This window comes from Erithacus rubecula (genome assembly GCF_903797595.1).
Source record: "Erithacus rubecula genome assembly, contig: SUPER_W_unloc_1, whole genome shotgun sequence".
Classification (NCBI taxonomy): domain Eukaryota; kingdom Metazoa; phylum Chordata; class Aves; order Passeriformes; family Muscicapidae; genus Erithacus; species Erithacus rubecula.
Genome location: NW_027635709.1, coordinates 1758613 through 1774659, shown reverse-complemented (window position 1 = coordinate 1774659; position 16047 = coordinate 1758613). Strand labels below are relative to the sequence as shown.

The following is a 16047-nucleotide window of genomic DNA, read 5'->3' as shown; positions in this document are numbered from 1 at the left end:
TCCCCCCCCCCCCCGAAGAAAAAAAAAAAAAAAAAAAAAAAAAAAAAGCAAGCAAACATTGCCCTAAGCCACTGCCCTCGTCCGGTGGCAGAGGAAACAGAGCTCCCCACCTCATCGAGTTACGAAGGCGAAACCCAACGCTAGCTCCACAGAAACGACGAAACCAAGATGGTGGCCACCCGGAGATGGGAGAGAGACGCTGCAGCGGACTGCGTCTCCAAGAGCCAATTGTAGCCAGCCTTACTGCTGAAAGAAGACTACAACTCCCGGCAGCCGCCGCGCGGCCCGGTTAGGGGACCTGGAAGGGAAGGTGAGGGGCGGCGCTAATAGTAGCACAGAGCAGCCGCCTTGAGTAAGATGGTGGTGGTTGCTACACTCTAAGTGGAATGCGTGGCAGGAAGACGCGTACTTGTGTATCCTCGCTGTTTCTGTGTTGTGGTTTTTGCTGCGGGTAGGGGCCGTGGAGCAATAGTGAGGGGGAAGACCAGGCTTGCGTGCCTCGGCGCCGGCCGGTTGCTGGTGGTACTGCGGGTGCAGAGTGGTACTACTCAAGTAAAGCCCGCTGCTCCCGTCCCTTCAGCAGGGGGAAGCTGAGGCTGCTGTGGGCGGGGGTCGCTCGGTTCTTCCCTGCTCAGCTATGTCGGACAATCAGAGTTGGAATTCCTCTGGCTCCGAAGACGACCCCGAGACAGAGCTCGGGCTGCCTGTTGAGCTGTGTGGGGTACTCAGCAAGGTAAGCTGTCTTTCTTCCTCCCCGCACCCTGTGCCTGACGGCCTCTCGCTTCCCTTTTCCGCGTCGCATTACAGTCCCCCTCCTGCAGCTGGCCCTAACCCTAATCCTGCAGCTGGCTGAGTGCTGTCAGCCCCGGCTGCCTGTTTCCTCCCCACCTCGCTGTTCCGGAGGATCAGGCTAAGGCTCCTGCGTCCCCCGGCGCCGGTGGAGGGGCCTGGTGGGGGCGTGGGAGGCACCGTCATGGCCGATACAGCCGCCACCTGATGGCGCGGAGCCTGCTAGGCAGCCGCTCCGCCGTCCGGCACAACCCCCCCGCGCCTCCTCTCTCAGCCGGAGGCACCACCCCATGCCCCCTGGACTGGGCATCTGCTCAGTGCCTGTCCCACTCCTCGCAACCTTCGAGAGGCGGCGTGAGGAAGCATTTTCTTGAGGAAGAGCCGGGGCTGCGGCTTCAGCCGCTGCTGGGGGAGAGGTTGGCGGCTTGCTGCCCTTGTTGCCCTCGTATCGAGCCCGCTGGCTGCCTGGTATGAGCTTCCGGAAAGAGACCTGTGAGGAGGCAGCCAGGTACGCGCGGGGAGGTGTCTCCCCACCTCCTTAGGCTTCTGGCCGAAGCTGACGTCGGTCATGGGTGTGGTGTGGAGCCTCGATATCAGACATCTCTGCCCGGGAGCTCTTAAAGGCAGGCGCAGCTCGTGGTCACTTCCCAAAAGTAGACCCCAGCATGAATGGCACAATCTTTGGTCCAACTATCAAAACAGGGCAATAAAATACTCCTGCAGCGAGAGATACAGGAGGTGGGGAGGAGTGGAAGAAAAATTACATTAAAGTTTATTTCCCCCTTTTAAATATAAGCATCCCTTTTTGCTCTTATATTACTGAAAGTTAAATGACTTGCAAATATGTGTTGGATAATACTGGGAAACTTAAGAAGTGTTTTAAAGCTAAATATTGAGTTACTAAGTTTGAAAGCAGATTTTTAAAAAACAGAAAGTACTTTCAGAATAATGTTGAAATATCTTTAGAATGAAAGCACTATGTTTTGAATTTCTTTCCTATGCAATAAGGCCAGACACAGACTTGTGTAGAAGGCACATATCATAGAGTACTGTAATTATAAGTAGGCCCTGGATGCTGAGAGGAGCTGTGATGGGGCTAGTACTCTTTTTTTTTGTGAGGGACTCTGTGAACTCGTTCAGTCTTGAAAATGTTTCTAAGCCTATAGATGGGAGGAATAGCTAGAAGAAAAGAAGGCCCTTGTCTCTCATCTGTAAAATCTTATAATCTAATAAGTCCTAGTGCTGTATTTTACTGGTGTAGCAGGTGAAGCCATGGCTTCTTCTGACATTCTGTAGCTTATGTGCATGCAAACGTTTCTGGATGATTGTGCTGAGTGTAGCTGATGCTGCCTTTTCAGTGAGAACATAGAATGGAATATGAATAGCCAAGTATGGTGAAACCTGTTGCAGTGAATATGCTTGAGGGACACTTACCGTTTGCTAGTTGATGCCTCAGCAATACTTGAGACAAGCCAAATAAAATGAAATGGTGGTATACCAAGCTTTCTACTAAAGAAATATTTACTTTTAATAACTTAATGTGTATAATTACTTTTTAAATCAATAAAAATAGGCTACAGTTCTCTGTGTATGCACTACTGTTTCAGTTCTGCCCTTTGGTAAAGAGCAAAGCTTTGGAGGAAATGGAATACTTTGGTAAGAGAATCTTATTAGAAGTGAGACTGGAAGGATTGCTGGCTCTAAACATTTCGGGTGCATGTGTGGGCAAAGGGGCAGGTTGGGCCTTGGCAATGCACTGCCCTGTACTCCCCACTCCCCCTGGCCTGTATTCCAGCCCTGCAGTGGCTGCCAATCACTAGCACACTGAAAGCAATGCCCTGCCCCACACCCCACTCCTGGAGCCCCAGTCTAGCCCCAGAGGGCCAGATGACCAGAAGGACCCAGGAAAGTCAAAGGGTACTTAACCCAGGACATGAGGTGAGCACATCTTGACCCTATTTCCTCTTGGAATTTCTATCAGCTGAACACTGCTGGAATTAGGAGTGGTAGCTATATTTGTTCTTTTCTATATCTCTTCTTTTAATTCCTTCTTCTCGGAGTTTTGAGTAACTTAAAATCAGACAGGTTTGCAGTTTGCTAAGTTGAATGGGCTAAGTTAATACTTTGTGGAATATTTTATGTTGAATGCTGCTCTAAACTTTTGCCAAAGTTCTCTAATTTTCTGGAGTTTCCAGTAAAGTTTTTCTTGTTGTTTTGACCTCTTGAGAATATCTTGTCACTATTTCTCTCTTGCATCTAACTCAGAGTACGTTTAAAAACTGTAAGCCCTTTTAACAGTCTTGTTGATAAAGTTTTCTGGGGTCTTACAGAAGTGTATCCTACCGGTCTCTTTAAATGTTTCAGAACTCCTCCAGTGTGTTGGGTTTTTTTCCTGTTGTATATCCTGCTTACAATTTTATGGTGAATATAAAGAAGGAACTTTGATGTGGAAGTGTCTTTCCTGAAGCCTGAGAAATATCAGCCAAACTGGGTTTTATTATTATTTATTAGCTGATCTTTTAATTATTTTTTTTACAGTGGACCAATTACATTCACGGGTGGCAGGATCGATGGGTAGTTCTGAAAAGCAACACACTCAGTTATTACAAGTCTGAAGATGAAACAGAGTATGGCTGTAGAGGCTCCATCTGTCTGAGCAAGGCTGTGATTACAGTAAGTGCTATTTCAGTATTGACATATGTTTTTGGGTGCTACATATTTATAGGGTAATGACTAGTGAAAATGAACATGGGTATGGCAAATAAATTTTTGTAGGTTGTTTAATATTAAAGTTAGTTATATTAGTGCAACACTTTGGAGCCAGGGAAAGAAGTTACTAATAGGAAAACAAGCTGGTTTTATCTGAGATTGCAATACACAGCTTTTCATATCTGTTATCTTGGAGGTTTCTGTGGGTAGGGATAGAGTTTGCTTCTGGAGGAGGTGTTTTCCCAAGGGTCAGCCTAAGACCCTAAACCAACTTCACAAAGGCAGCAGCATCCATCAGTCTTTACACTTTGCACTAGAGAGGGTAGTATTTCTTTGACTGTGCTTTCTGAGCATAACTGTACAAAAATTGTAAAAGAAAATGTGCTATGTATTTCCTTCTCTAAAGTGGGTTGCTGTTTCTGCCTAACGTTAAAAAATCCAGCATTATGCTAGTAAGAATAAAGAGCCTACGTATAAGTGAAATCTTATAAAGATGGACTTGCCTTAGAAGATAAAGAAGAAAAATATTTTTGTAGCTTTCAGTTATATGTATTAATTATGACTAATGCTTGCCAAAAAGCATGCTTTTCTGTGTTACTGTTAAATAGCCAGTTATTTGATGGGGGGAGGAAGCTGGACTTGTGTAGCACATAACTTCCTGAGCAGTAGTGTTAAATCTTAGTATTTATGTTCTTATTCCACCAAATGTTTTGCTTTCAAACTGAATTGAGGATGACAAATAAGAAGCTCCCTTTAGTAATATTCAGCTTAAAAATAGATTTTTTTTTTTCTAAACACAGTTGGATTTGGAAAATAAAGACTGGACTGATGTAATGGTTTGAAAGCAAAACCAGTGAGAGACGTTAAGTCAGAAATACAATTTAATGAGAAAAATAAAATACATGCAATAGTACAAAAGAAAAACCACTGACAAGAGTCAGAACCTGACACCCCACTAGAGAGTGGTGGTAGCAGTTCAGATGAAATGGTCTTGTTGAAGTAGTGATCCTGTAGAAAGGTCTGGTAGCTCTTGTCCTCTGGAAACCAGTGGGTAAGGGCTGCCTTGGTGTTCCAAATCTCAGTTTTTATTTAGGTAGGAAATATTTGGCTCCTCCTCCTGGGTGGAACATCTCCCAATGGGATGATGTAATTTTATCAGTCATGCAGTGGGACTCAATGGCCTATTAACAGAAGATATCTTCCTGGAGGAAGGATGGGTCTTGGAAAAGATAAAGAACATTGCCTCACCTGGTTTTTAACAGATGGTCCATTAGCAGATAATATCTCCCACAGAGATAAGAATCACTGCCCTAACCTGGTTTTAGCAGATGGTGATAGAATACATGCTTTTGGGCACATCTTTACATTTTAACCTAGGACAACTGATTAGATCAACTTTGTTTTTTGGGGAAAAGTTTGTGAAGAAAATACAGATTTTTACATTTAGATGTCTGACAGGTATTGTAGTCCTCTGAAAATTAAAATAGATTGCCTAATTTCTTTCAAAACTCTTTTTAAAGCAGCTTAAACTTTTAAACTTGCTCAAGATTTGACTTTTTCAGGAATTTATGGTTCACAGCAACAACATCTAAAAGTGCTCATTTAAGTGTACCTCTGGTAGTCTGCAGAGGTACCAGTCTCTGATCAGGACTTTCAAAAAGGTGTTTTATTCACTAGTAAGAGGCTTAACATGCCAGCCAGGCAGAGACAGGAAGGTGGTGGTAGGGAGATAGGCCAAGAGATGTCTGGAAATGTGCTGTAGAGTACATCTCAGCATCTTGTATTCCAGTTCTGGTGGTGGAGAATATAGTGATGCTAGTATTGTTTTGGTATATTGTACTTTGGGAAGTTGGTGAGTTCCTTGTCTTATGAGTAGGAAATGTGTAACACAAACTTCTTGCAGATAGCGTTTTTCCTCTCTTCTATCTGGCACTTGTTGCATCTGGTAACTTGGTGTTGAATTGTTGACTCACCCTCTTTCCCCCCAGTTCTGGAGCTTCCTGAGTATATTGACAAAGAATAAAAAGTATTTCTCAAAATTATTCTGATATTTTAGTTGTTTCGTTTTCATTCAGAATCATACTTGGTGCCTGGTATTTGACAGTTTAATTGCTTGTAGTTTGAAATCGCATACCTGAAACCTGGTAAACTGCTGTTATTATTTCTAGTTGCAGTTAGTGATTGCTATGTAAGTATTAAAGGTTCAGGAATGCTATTAATTCATGTGTCTAGGATACAGAAATTTACTTTTTCAGAATGAATGCTTCTCGTTTGATAGTTTGGTAGCAAATTAAGTATTTTTTAAACCTGTTTTCTGTAATATAAAATTATTTATGATAATTGTTTATTCTTCCTGTACTACATAGTTAATCTTTATTTTCATGCCCTTGTAATGTCCTAATATAAGCTTACTAACATATCTAAATGCATAGGAGAATACCAGTATTTGATAAAATGTTGAGAGAACAATGAAAAGGTATTTTTGTTATCAGTTGAACTTGTTACTGTATGTTTTGTGATTACTTTGGTAGAGAAGTTGGATTTCTTACTGACTTAATGTTCAGTAGCACTGATATGATGTAATTGGGATCCTCATCTTGAATTTATGTTGACAGTCTTTCACTGTACTGTAAATATAGTTTTCCTTGATCTTGCTAATCCAGAGTCAGGCATAGTAACTACATATCTTCTAACATTCTGTATTGCAGGAAATTTTCCTTAAGTACAAAGCAGGGTATGAGTGGTATGAAATGGTGTTGATGACTGTAATTTTTCCTTTTAGTAGAGGGAGGGTACTGGATTCTCATGAAGCCACCTTTTAGATGCTCAGATTAGGTATGCCCATTTTTCTGATGTGGGATGTAATGATTGTGTGTGTAATTAATGCTACTAGTAGTATAGAATGTGCATGTTTCATTGTTGTATAAGCATAAATTTGGTAAACTGCTCTTGTGTAGTCTTACTGTACTTTCAGCAATGAAGATAAGCCTTATGATGAATCATAAAATTAGGAGACGTGGATGCTGCATTTGGAAATCCACAGATTCATGTGGCAGTAGTCTTTAATTGAATGGAAAATATGGGATCTGGTGGGACTATATTAACAACTGTAACTGTGAAGCTGATTTCTCTGGAATAGAGGGCTAAAGGATTGTAACATGCCAGAACATTTAAATGGAAGGGGTTAAACCAATCTTCCTTTACTCTGGGTTGATGCACAGAAGAAATACTGACCAGATATTCTCAAGAGGTCAAAATTACACAAAAGTTTACTGGGAAAATATAGAAAATCAAGGAAGTTTGGCAAAGGATTTGATACAACATCCAATTCAACATAAAACACTTATCATAGCATTAACTTAGCCCATTTAACTTAGCAACCTTTAAACTGTTTAATGTTATGCTACCGTGAAAAGAGAATTAGAAGGAGAAGAAAGAGAAAAAGACAAAAAATATATAGAAAAACACACCTATAGCGACCAACTCCTGGGTTCCAGTGTGGATTCCAAGAGGAGGCAGGGTCAGACATATGGTCACTTAATGGTCAGCCTTTTAAACTCCTCTATGGACCCTCCTTTTAGGTGGGACTTCTGGTCACTCAGCCACTCAGGAGCTGGATTAGGGCAGAGTGTAGCACTGCCCCTGGTGTACCCTGATTGACAGACACTGTGGGGCTGGGATGCTGGTTTTATGCCTGGGGAGTGGAACATTTCACTGCCTTGCCAAAGCAAGGCCTGACCTGCCCCTTCTATCACACATGCATACATCCCAAAATGTCTCGAGACATCAGTTTTTTCCAGTCTCTGATAGGAATGAATATTCTATACTTACTGGATTACATTAAATAATGAACTGTCAAGAACTAGCCATGTGAATTAAGTTATGAAAGAAGACAGTGAAAGTCAATATATTATGCTGTGTTGTGTTTTACATTATCTGGCTAAAAGTCTCGAAGGTGTTTAATCAGAGAGGAGGCTTGAACTCAAGTTCAAAGTTCTGCTGTGATCAAGGGATGAGAAGGAATTATGGGTATTATTAAAAAGTTGGTATATGCACAGATTAGGAGAGACAGACCAGGAAGGTGCAGTGGTGGAGTTGCCCTCTATGAGGCAACACTTGGAATGTGTCGAGCTCTGTCTTGGTGAGGATGACAAGTGAGTCAAGAGCTTATGGGTTTGGATAAAAGGGCAGACTAGTAAGGGTGATGTTGTGGGTGTTTGCTACAGGCTACCTGATCAAAATGAGGAAGTGGATGAGGCCTTCTACAGGCAACTAGAAGCAGTCTCACAGTTGCAGACCCTGATTCTTGTGGGAAATTTAACCACCTGGACATCTGCTGGAGAAGATACACAGCAAAGCACAAACAGTCCAGGAGGTTCCTGGAAAGCATTGATTATAGCTTCTTGTCACAGTTAGTGGAGGTTCCCACAAAGAATGGTGTGTTGCTCGACCTTATACTATTCAACAAGGATGGCCTTGATGTGAGGGTTGGGGGCAGCCTTGGCTGTAGGGACCATGAGATTGTAGAGTTAGTATTGAATGAAGAGGTAGTAGGACAGCAAGGAAGATTACAGCCATGGACTTCAGGCAAGCTAACTTTAGCCTCTTTAAGGATCTTCTTAGAAGAATGCCATGGGGCAGAATCTGCAGGGAAGAGGGGTTCAAGAGAGTTTGTTGGTATTCAGGGCTTGCTTTCTCCAGGCTCAAGAATGATGCATCCCAGTGAGGAAGAAATCAGGCCAAGGGTGCAAGAAACCTCTGGGGATGAATAAAGAACTGTCATTACTTAAGTACAAGCAAGAAATACACAGGAGATGGAAGCAGGGTCAGACTACTTGGAGTGAATGTAGAGAGGTGGCCAGAGTAAATAGAAGTGAGACTACAAAGGCCAAAGCTCATGTAGAATTAAATCTGGCCAAGGATGTCAAGTATTAAAAAAGAGGCTTTTTCAAATACATTAAAAAAAGGAAAACAAAGGATAATTTGGGTCCATTAGTAAACATATGGTGCTTGCTGTTGTGTAGCTATTTTTAGGGTTGGGTGTTTTCCAACTCCGGGGTCTGCAGCCCTGAGTCCAGGTACTTCTGAACCCCAGATGCAGAGCCCTGAGCTACTCACTAGCGAAGAAAAAAGGCTTGAGACCGCTCAGCAAAAGTTCCAAGGATAACTTTATTGTCCTCAAAGGGAGATGCTAACAACGGTCTAATTATATCAGATAACAAAGACTTTATATAGGTTTCCAGAGGATTGAGTTTCTAACCAATAAAAACTACAACTTACAAACTAACCAATTATCTTAAAACTCTAAGTGAAAAAAGAACCAATTAACTTGTGACTTTAAGAGTCAATAGAAATCCTAAGAGATAATGGGGTTTTCAATAAGGGAGGGGGGGTTACGTTTTAAGGAATTTCTTTGTTTCATGGGATGGCATCCGAGGGGTATGCTTTAGGGAGTGTAACACCTTCTACACTGTTGTGAGTTCGGGGGAGTGTGATATAGTCAATTTGCTAGGCTTCCCCATATTTATATTTCAGCCATTGTCCTCCATACCAGAGAAGCTTTAATTGCTTGGCCTGCTTAATTGCAGCACGTTTCACATTTGTGGATAACCTGTGTGATAGAGGGCTGGACACTCACCAACTGTATGAACTTTAACAAGGGGAAGTGCCAGATTCTGCACCTGGGATGGGGTATGGGGTAACCCTGCATGTATAGACTGGGGAACAAGGCACTGGACAGCAGCCCCACGGAAAAAGGTATGGGGGTCCTGGTCAATGGCGAGTTGAATATGGGTCAGCAGTGTGCCCTGGCAGCCAGGAAGGCCAACCACATCCTGAGGTATATCAGGCACATAATTGCCAGCTGGTCAAAGGTGATTGTCCTCCTCTACTCTGCACTGGTGCAGCCTCACTTTGAGTACTGTGTGCAGTTTTGGGAACCACAATATAAGAAAGATATAAAGCTATTAGAGAGCATCCAATTTGGCTGCTTGGCTTCCTGAAGTGGCTATGGCAAAATCCTAAAAAACGTTGGTTGAGACTGGGATCTTGTTGGGCCCTCTTTACCTTTTTCCTTTCCAAAAATAATTTTGTTATCTCTTGGTCTCCAAGCTATTGGATCTTCAAGGAGACTATCTCCCTGTTGCCTACATTTCTCTTCCTCATCCAAATAGTGGGTGATGTTTGCTTTCACTATTGCCTTAGTTAATTATCATAATGAATTACAATTGACAGATCTATTAGGAATAATTCCCCAGGGAATGGGTTCCCCTGCTGAACCAGGGATAGGGAGGCAGGCTGTAATGCTGGACAGATTGCACATTTTACCAAACCCTTGGATTAAAGGTAATATCAAATTTTCTTCCACACTCCCACCTAAAGGAAAAAAGTTCCCATAAACATTAGTATATACATTTCACTGCTTGTTCATAGATGTCTTTGAAATTTTCCATCACAGGGGTCTGGTGTTTTCCACTGTTCACTTTGAGTCTAGTGCTTTCTTAATTCGTGTGCAATAAATCCAGGAATTAAGTCCTTTCACCTTCATTGCTGTTCTTGTAGTCAACAGAACCAGATAAGGTCCTTTCCACTGCTCCTGTGTTATGGATTGAGTGAGAGCTTTAGACAAGCCCTGCCTTAGGCTCAGATTTTTGGCGGCAGCTCTACTCAGGTGACCTGCACCTAAATCACTCTGGCTTGCAAGTTCTCAAGGATGGCCAATCAGGTCTACTATAAAATGAGTTATTTATTGAATAGATATGAGGTAATAGTCAAAAGGCCTTAAACAGTTACTGCACAGGATAAAACAAAAGAACTACTAGTAGATAACATAAAACACTGCACAACATTAAGGTACCTATATTACAGCTAGCAAAGAAATAGTATAGATAAGGAGTCAGTGTAATTTACCACCAAACTGATGATGAGGTACACAGAGTCTTCACTCGACCCTCAAGAGAGTAACCACAAAGTGGTGTCCCAACTGGGGAAAAGAGTTCACACATTTCCAGGGAATGTGCAGAAGACTTCTGCTTTGTGAAAATATGGTTGTTGGAGTTTAGGATTTTTCCTTTTTTTATTTCCTTTTCTCACGGGGATTTTTTCTCCCATTTGTTGCCTAAGAGATGGGAATGATGGGTACTTAAGAGACAAAAGATGTGGCCAAGATGGGGAGGAGAGGGGAAGGAGTGCAGTTGGCTGTAGTCTCAGCTTGGGGCTTTCTATGGGGAAGTGCAGAGATACCTCGAGATTTGGCTGGGGATCAGGGGCTGGATTCAGTCCTCTCGTGCTCTTTCTCTCGGGATTGGAGAGGGGATGGTTTGTGTTTCTGGTGCTGAACTGTTGCTGCCCAGAGGATTCGTTGCCACTGCAGAATTTCATCCTTCACTGCTTTACCTTACCACGGGTGAGCCTTTGCTTGTAAGAACAGCCAGTGAACTGGGAGCTTTTCAAGACCCGATCTCACTGGGAGGGACCCTCACCATTTGCTCGGGTGCCTCGGGAAAACACAGGTTTTTTGCTACACTTTAACTTAACACCCTGTGTCTGCCCAGATATCCCACTGCTCCTGCCACCACTTGGGTTGTTTTTGGGTTTTTTTTTTGCTACACTTTGTTTGCCACCCCTGGTGTGCTCACCGCTGCCATTTCAGCCCACTGGCTCCGAGGTTCTTGCTACAGTCCATTTCACCACCTGGAGTGGTACTGAGACTGGCTGCTCCCTGTGAGTTTGCAAAGGGAGCTACCCTCTCTCTCCCCTATCACCGGAGTCACCATTGCCATGTGGAGAGGTAGCTGAGTTCATGGCACAGCGCCTCTTGAAGCCATGGAGGAATCATTGCACCAGCCCTGCTTGGCCAGGAGCCAAAATGGCCCCTGCCAATTGTGGTCATAACTACACCAAAGGGGAAAGTTCTTGCCGGCCAAGAGAAGGCTCTTATTGGGTTTCTGCTTTCTTTGTTGTTGCTACCACTGTTGTTGTTTGTTTGTCTCAATATATATATATATACACTAGTAAAGAACTGTTACTCCTTTTCCCATATCTTTGCCTGAAAGCCTCATAATTTCAAAACTATAATAATTTGGAGGGAAGGGGGTCATATTTTCCATTTCAGGAAAGTTTCCACCTTCCTTGGCAGACATCTGTCTTTTAAACCAAGAAATGGTGTAGCTTTTATAGTTTGTAATGAAGTGTCTGTCAGTCAGAAATTCCAGCTTATATTTGTACGATCTTGCTTTCAAGGCAAGATGTTTATTGTCAGCTGAGAATGTCACCTCCATGGTGCTGAAATAACTCACTACAAGACAAACTGTCCTGATTATTTCACCAATTAGCAAATTCATGTGAGGGGGAATATGGCCTGAGTTATTGCACCAGCTGATAGGCAACAGATAGGCTCTCCTAGGGCAGGAGGAGATTTCCTGCCACATCCTGAGGTGGTTCTGATTTCCAGGTTTTGATGTACACTATTTCCTCAAGGTGAAATGAATGAACAGGGTTTTCTAGGATAAGAGGTTGTGAGGGAATGATAATCCTTTTTAGTTTGTTAAATGATTTCCCTAGTGAAGTTAAGTATTGTTCTATTTTCTGCTTCACAATTTGTTCAGAATCAGGGAAAGTTAGAATATGGTCTCCCAAATATCAACTCATAGAGGCTCACCTTCAGGTTAGTTCAAGGTTGTACTCTAATTCATAACAAAGTGGTAACACCTGTGGGCATTTCAAAGTGGTTTCCTGGCACATTTTGCTAATTTTCCTCTTTAAAGTTTGATTCATTTGCTCAACCCTTTTGCTAGATTGCGGTCTCCATGGAGTATGCAAATCAACTAATATCTAATTGCTCACTAAGTTTCTGTAGCACTTCAGATACAAAACAAGGTCTTCTATCAGATGACATCCCTACAGGCACACCAAACCTGGATATGATCTCTTTGAGGAGTACCTTGATGACTTCTGCAGCTTTGTTGGTGTGGCAGGGAAAAGCTTCTGGCCACCCAGAAAAGGTATCTCCAAACACTAGGGAGATACCTGTATCTTTGTTGGCATGATAGCTCAGAAAAATCAATTTGCCAGTAATCTCCGGGAGTGTTTCCTGTTTTAATGATACCTGGATGTGGTCTTTTTAAATTTAGAAGGTTATTCTTAAGACATGTTGGACATTTTTCTGTAATGGACTTGAAAATCTTCATCATACAGACACTGAGTATCTGAGTCAGTAGACTGGTTACCATAGCATTGATTCCTCAGTGACTTTGCTGGTGTTTCTCCTTTACAATTTGTAACATCAATTGTTGTGGGACTATCACCTGTTTATTGGGAGCTACTAGTCATCTACCCTCTTTATTCTGGGCTATTAGATAAGTAGTTAATTTTAAATGTGTTTGAATATATCCAGGGCTAACTTGTGGAAGTGAAATAGCTTTCTCAGGTCTTAATGCTAAGAAGCCTTGTTGCGCAACCTCTTGTGCAGTTTTACCTGCAAGTCTATTTTGTGCATGAATTTCCCCTGTTCATGTGCTTTGCAGTGTAGTACAGCCACTTCTATGGGTAGTTAGTTGGATGGCATCATGGAGGGATAATATCTCGTTTGTACTTAATCGGAGAAGCCCCTTTCTCTCTTGCTGGCACACCCGCCATTACCCTCATGGAGACAGGTGGCTGAGCTTGTACCACAGCACCCCCTTCAGCCACAGGTAAATAATTGCACCTGCCTTGCCTGGCTGGGAGCCAACAGTGCCCTTGCCAACTGTGACGGTAACTACACCAAAGTGGAAAGTGCTTGACAGCCAAGAAAAGGCTGTTGTTAGGTTTCTGGTTTTGTACACTGTTGCTGCCGTTGTGGTTGTTCACCCTATTATACATGCATATATATATATATATATGTATAAAATTATATATATAATTGAAGAACTGTTACTCCTTTTCCCATATCTTTGCCTGAAAGCCCCATAATTTTGGAGTTTAATAATTTGGAGGGAAGGGGATAATATTTTCCATTCCAAGGGAGGTTCCTGCTTTCATTGGCAGACACCTGTTGTCCTTTAAACCAGGACAGGAGAACATTTGCTGCTACAGCCCACTGGCATCCTGGCCATCCCTGACTAATGCTGTCTAGTTTTTAAAAAAGTACACTACAGGCCTCTTGACTTCTCCTACTTTCTAAGCAAGAGCTCCAAGTGTGAGGTGCTGTCATTCATGCACAAAAAGCTCAAAGGGTTTTGTTAAGTCCGGAAGCCCTAAGGTGGGTTCAGACATCAGGGCCGTCTTCAAGCTACAGAACCCTTATTCACTCTCAGGAGCTGAAATCAAAGGTCCTTCCGGGGCTTCCTTTAAAAGTTCTTACAATGGTTTTGACACACGGGGTAAAGACTCCACAGCCAGCGAGGTTGTAAAGTAGGTATGTTTTATTCAGCTCTGGGTGCACGGGGGATCTCTCCACAAGTGTGCGTGCCCACCACGGTGATTTATCTTGCCTTTAAACATAAATATGTTACATATTGAAGGTAATTGTGACACAACCTATACATACTCATGGCCTTTCCCCAGAAAGGTAAGGTGGATTTTATTATAATGAGTTCTGGGAAATAATTTTCATAGTCCCCACCTTTGGCTCCTCCTGGGTGTGTCTGAGCAGTGGCTTCTGGTGGTCGTGGGCCAGGAGACTTCAGATGAAGTAAGCTTCTCTTCTTCATGCTCAACTTTTCACCTCTGTTCTTCACACATGCTCCTTGGATCCTTGGCATTTCTCCAGACCACAAAGCCAGTTTTAGCTGGTTTGAGATACTTTCAGGCAGTTAATCCTTACTTTTATCAGAGGCCAGTCCTGCTCTTATCAGACCCCCTTTATCAGTTTAACTAAAAGTCCATAGTTCAAGACCCACAATCTGCACACACACCCCTCTCCCCCCATGCCGAAGAATGCTCTCAAATCTTAGGCAGTCACGGATCGGGGTACCTGGCAGATGGCCTCTTTTCCGTCTGTTCCTAATTTCTGCCATCCTGGGATTATTTCAAATCATAGATGGGTAGCCTGCTGCTTCATGATTTGAGGTTTTTTCCTGAGATACTTCGTAGCCTCCTTGGCCTGGGAAATTTAGAAGACTGATAATCAATTCCATGCACTTTTCCTTAATTTCCATTGCTAGTAAGATTTCATCAACATATTGTAGGACTAATCCTTCAGGGTTCTCTTTCTTTCAGATCTACTTCCTTTGCCAGTTTATTCCCAAAAATTGTTGGACTATTTTTAAATCCTTGTGGTAATACAGTCCAGGTAAGCTGAGTCTTCCAGTCAGTTTGGGGATTTTCCCATTCAAAAGCAAAAATGCTCTGACTTTGCTTACGCATAAGAAGACATTCTTCAAGTCTATCACTGTAAACAATTGTGTCATGGTTTGAGACAAATTGGGAGGAAATGTCCAGAAATGAACATGTCCTCTAATAGAAGGCATGTTTCAGCAACCCCTCCACCACCCAGGTTTGAAAAAGAATCTCTGGAGCAAAGTGAAAAAAAAATTAATAATGTTAGATAATAAACCTTCTTGTTGTGGAGGAAAACTGGTAGATTCAGAGTCCTTTCTCTAAGTGTGGCTCGGCTCTCTCTGGAGGTGGGGTGCGGCGTCCCAGGCCCCTCTGGCTTGCAGCATGGGGTCTTCCGGTGGTAGCCTGGTTTTCCAGACCAGAGCACAGCTGAACAGTTCCAGAAGAAGAAGAAGCCACAGTCCCAGGAAAAAACTTGTTGCCTCAACTAACTAAAAAAAAACTAGCTAAAAAACCAGAAAAACCCTCAGTCTCTGGAGAACAAAGCCAATAGAGCTAGGAGCCAGGAAAAAACAGTCAGTTATTTTGAATGCAGCTGCCAAAAGAATTCCACCACTTCCCCCCCTTCCCCCCTGCCTCCGACCTAACTTGAAGGTACAGGACTCATGTCTGGCTCATGTCTGGGCATGGAGCAGACAATAGGGGATAAAGGATCATACTCACCTCGGGACAATTGATATTCTGTAAGGGCTGTTAACAGGGTATAAGGATTGACTACAACAGGATGTTTATCTTAAGTAGTTGATTGCTCATGAATCTTGTACTAGTCTATATTTGTCTGTCCCAGGCTTTGTAACTGGCAAAATGGGAGTGTTATATTCTGATTCACATTCAATCAATAATCCAAACTCTCTGAAATTCTCTATTAGACTCTCGACTCCCCTTCTAGCTCCTAATTTTAAAGAATGTTGTTTCTGCCTTACCAGTTTTGATCCAGGTTTTAGGATAATACTTATAGGCTGTGCTTGTCGGGAATGTCCTGGAGTTACAGTAGCCCAAACCAAGGGAGTTACTGCATTTTCTACTGCTTCTGGTATTCCTTCAGAGTTGTCTACTTCCAGTGTTCCCTCCAACATCAAAGTTCTTACCTCAATGGCTTTAGTTTCAGGTACCAATAATTGTATGTCCCCATGTTTAAATATAATCTTAGCTTTCAATTTACTTATTGGACACTCCGCCATATATAAGAATTGGTGTGTTTATCCATTGCTTGCCAAATTTTAAATTGAT

The 16047-nt window shown here is 42.6% G+C and overlaps 1 protein-coding gene across 1 annotated transcript in view; it reads left to right on the top strand.

The window, feature by feature from the left end:
- Window positions 1–338: 338 nt before the first annotated feature.
- Window positions 339–16047, top strand: part of LOC306814076 (ceramide transfer protein-like) — a 116451-nt gene continuing 100742 nt past the window's right edge. The window contains exons 1-3 of the mRNA XM_079329790.1: window positions 339–451; window positions 581–733; window positions 3328–3462. Of these exons, the coding sequence (XP_079185916.1) occupies window positions 638–733; window positions 3328–3462 (231 nt within the window). The 5' untranslated portion in view covers window positions 339–451; window positions 581–637. The remainder of the gene's footprint in view (window positions 452–580; window positions 734–3327; window positions 3463–16047) is intronic.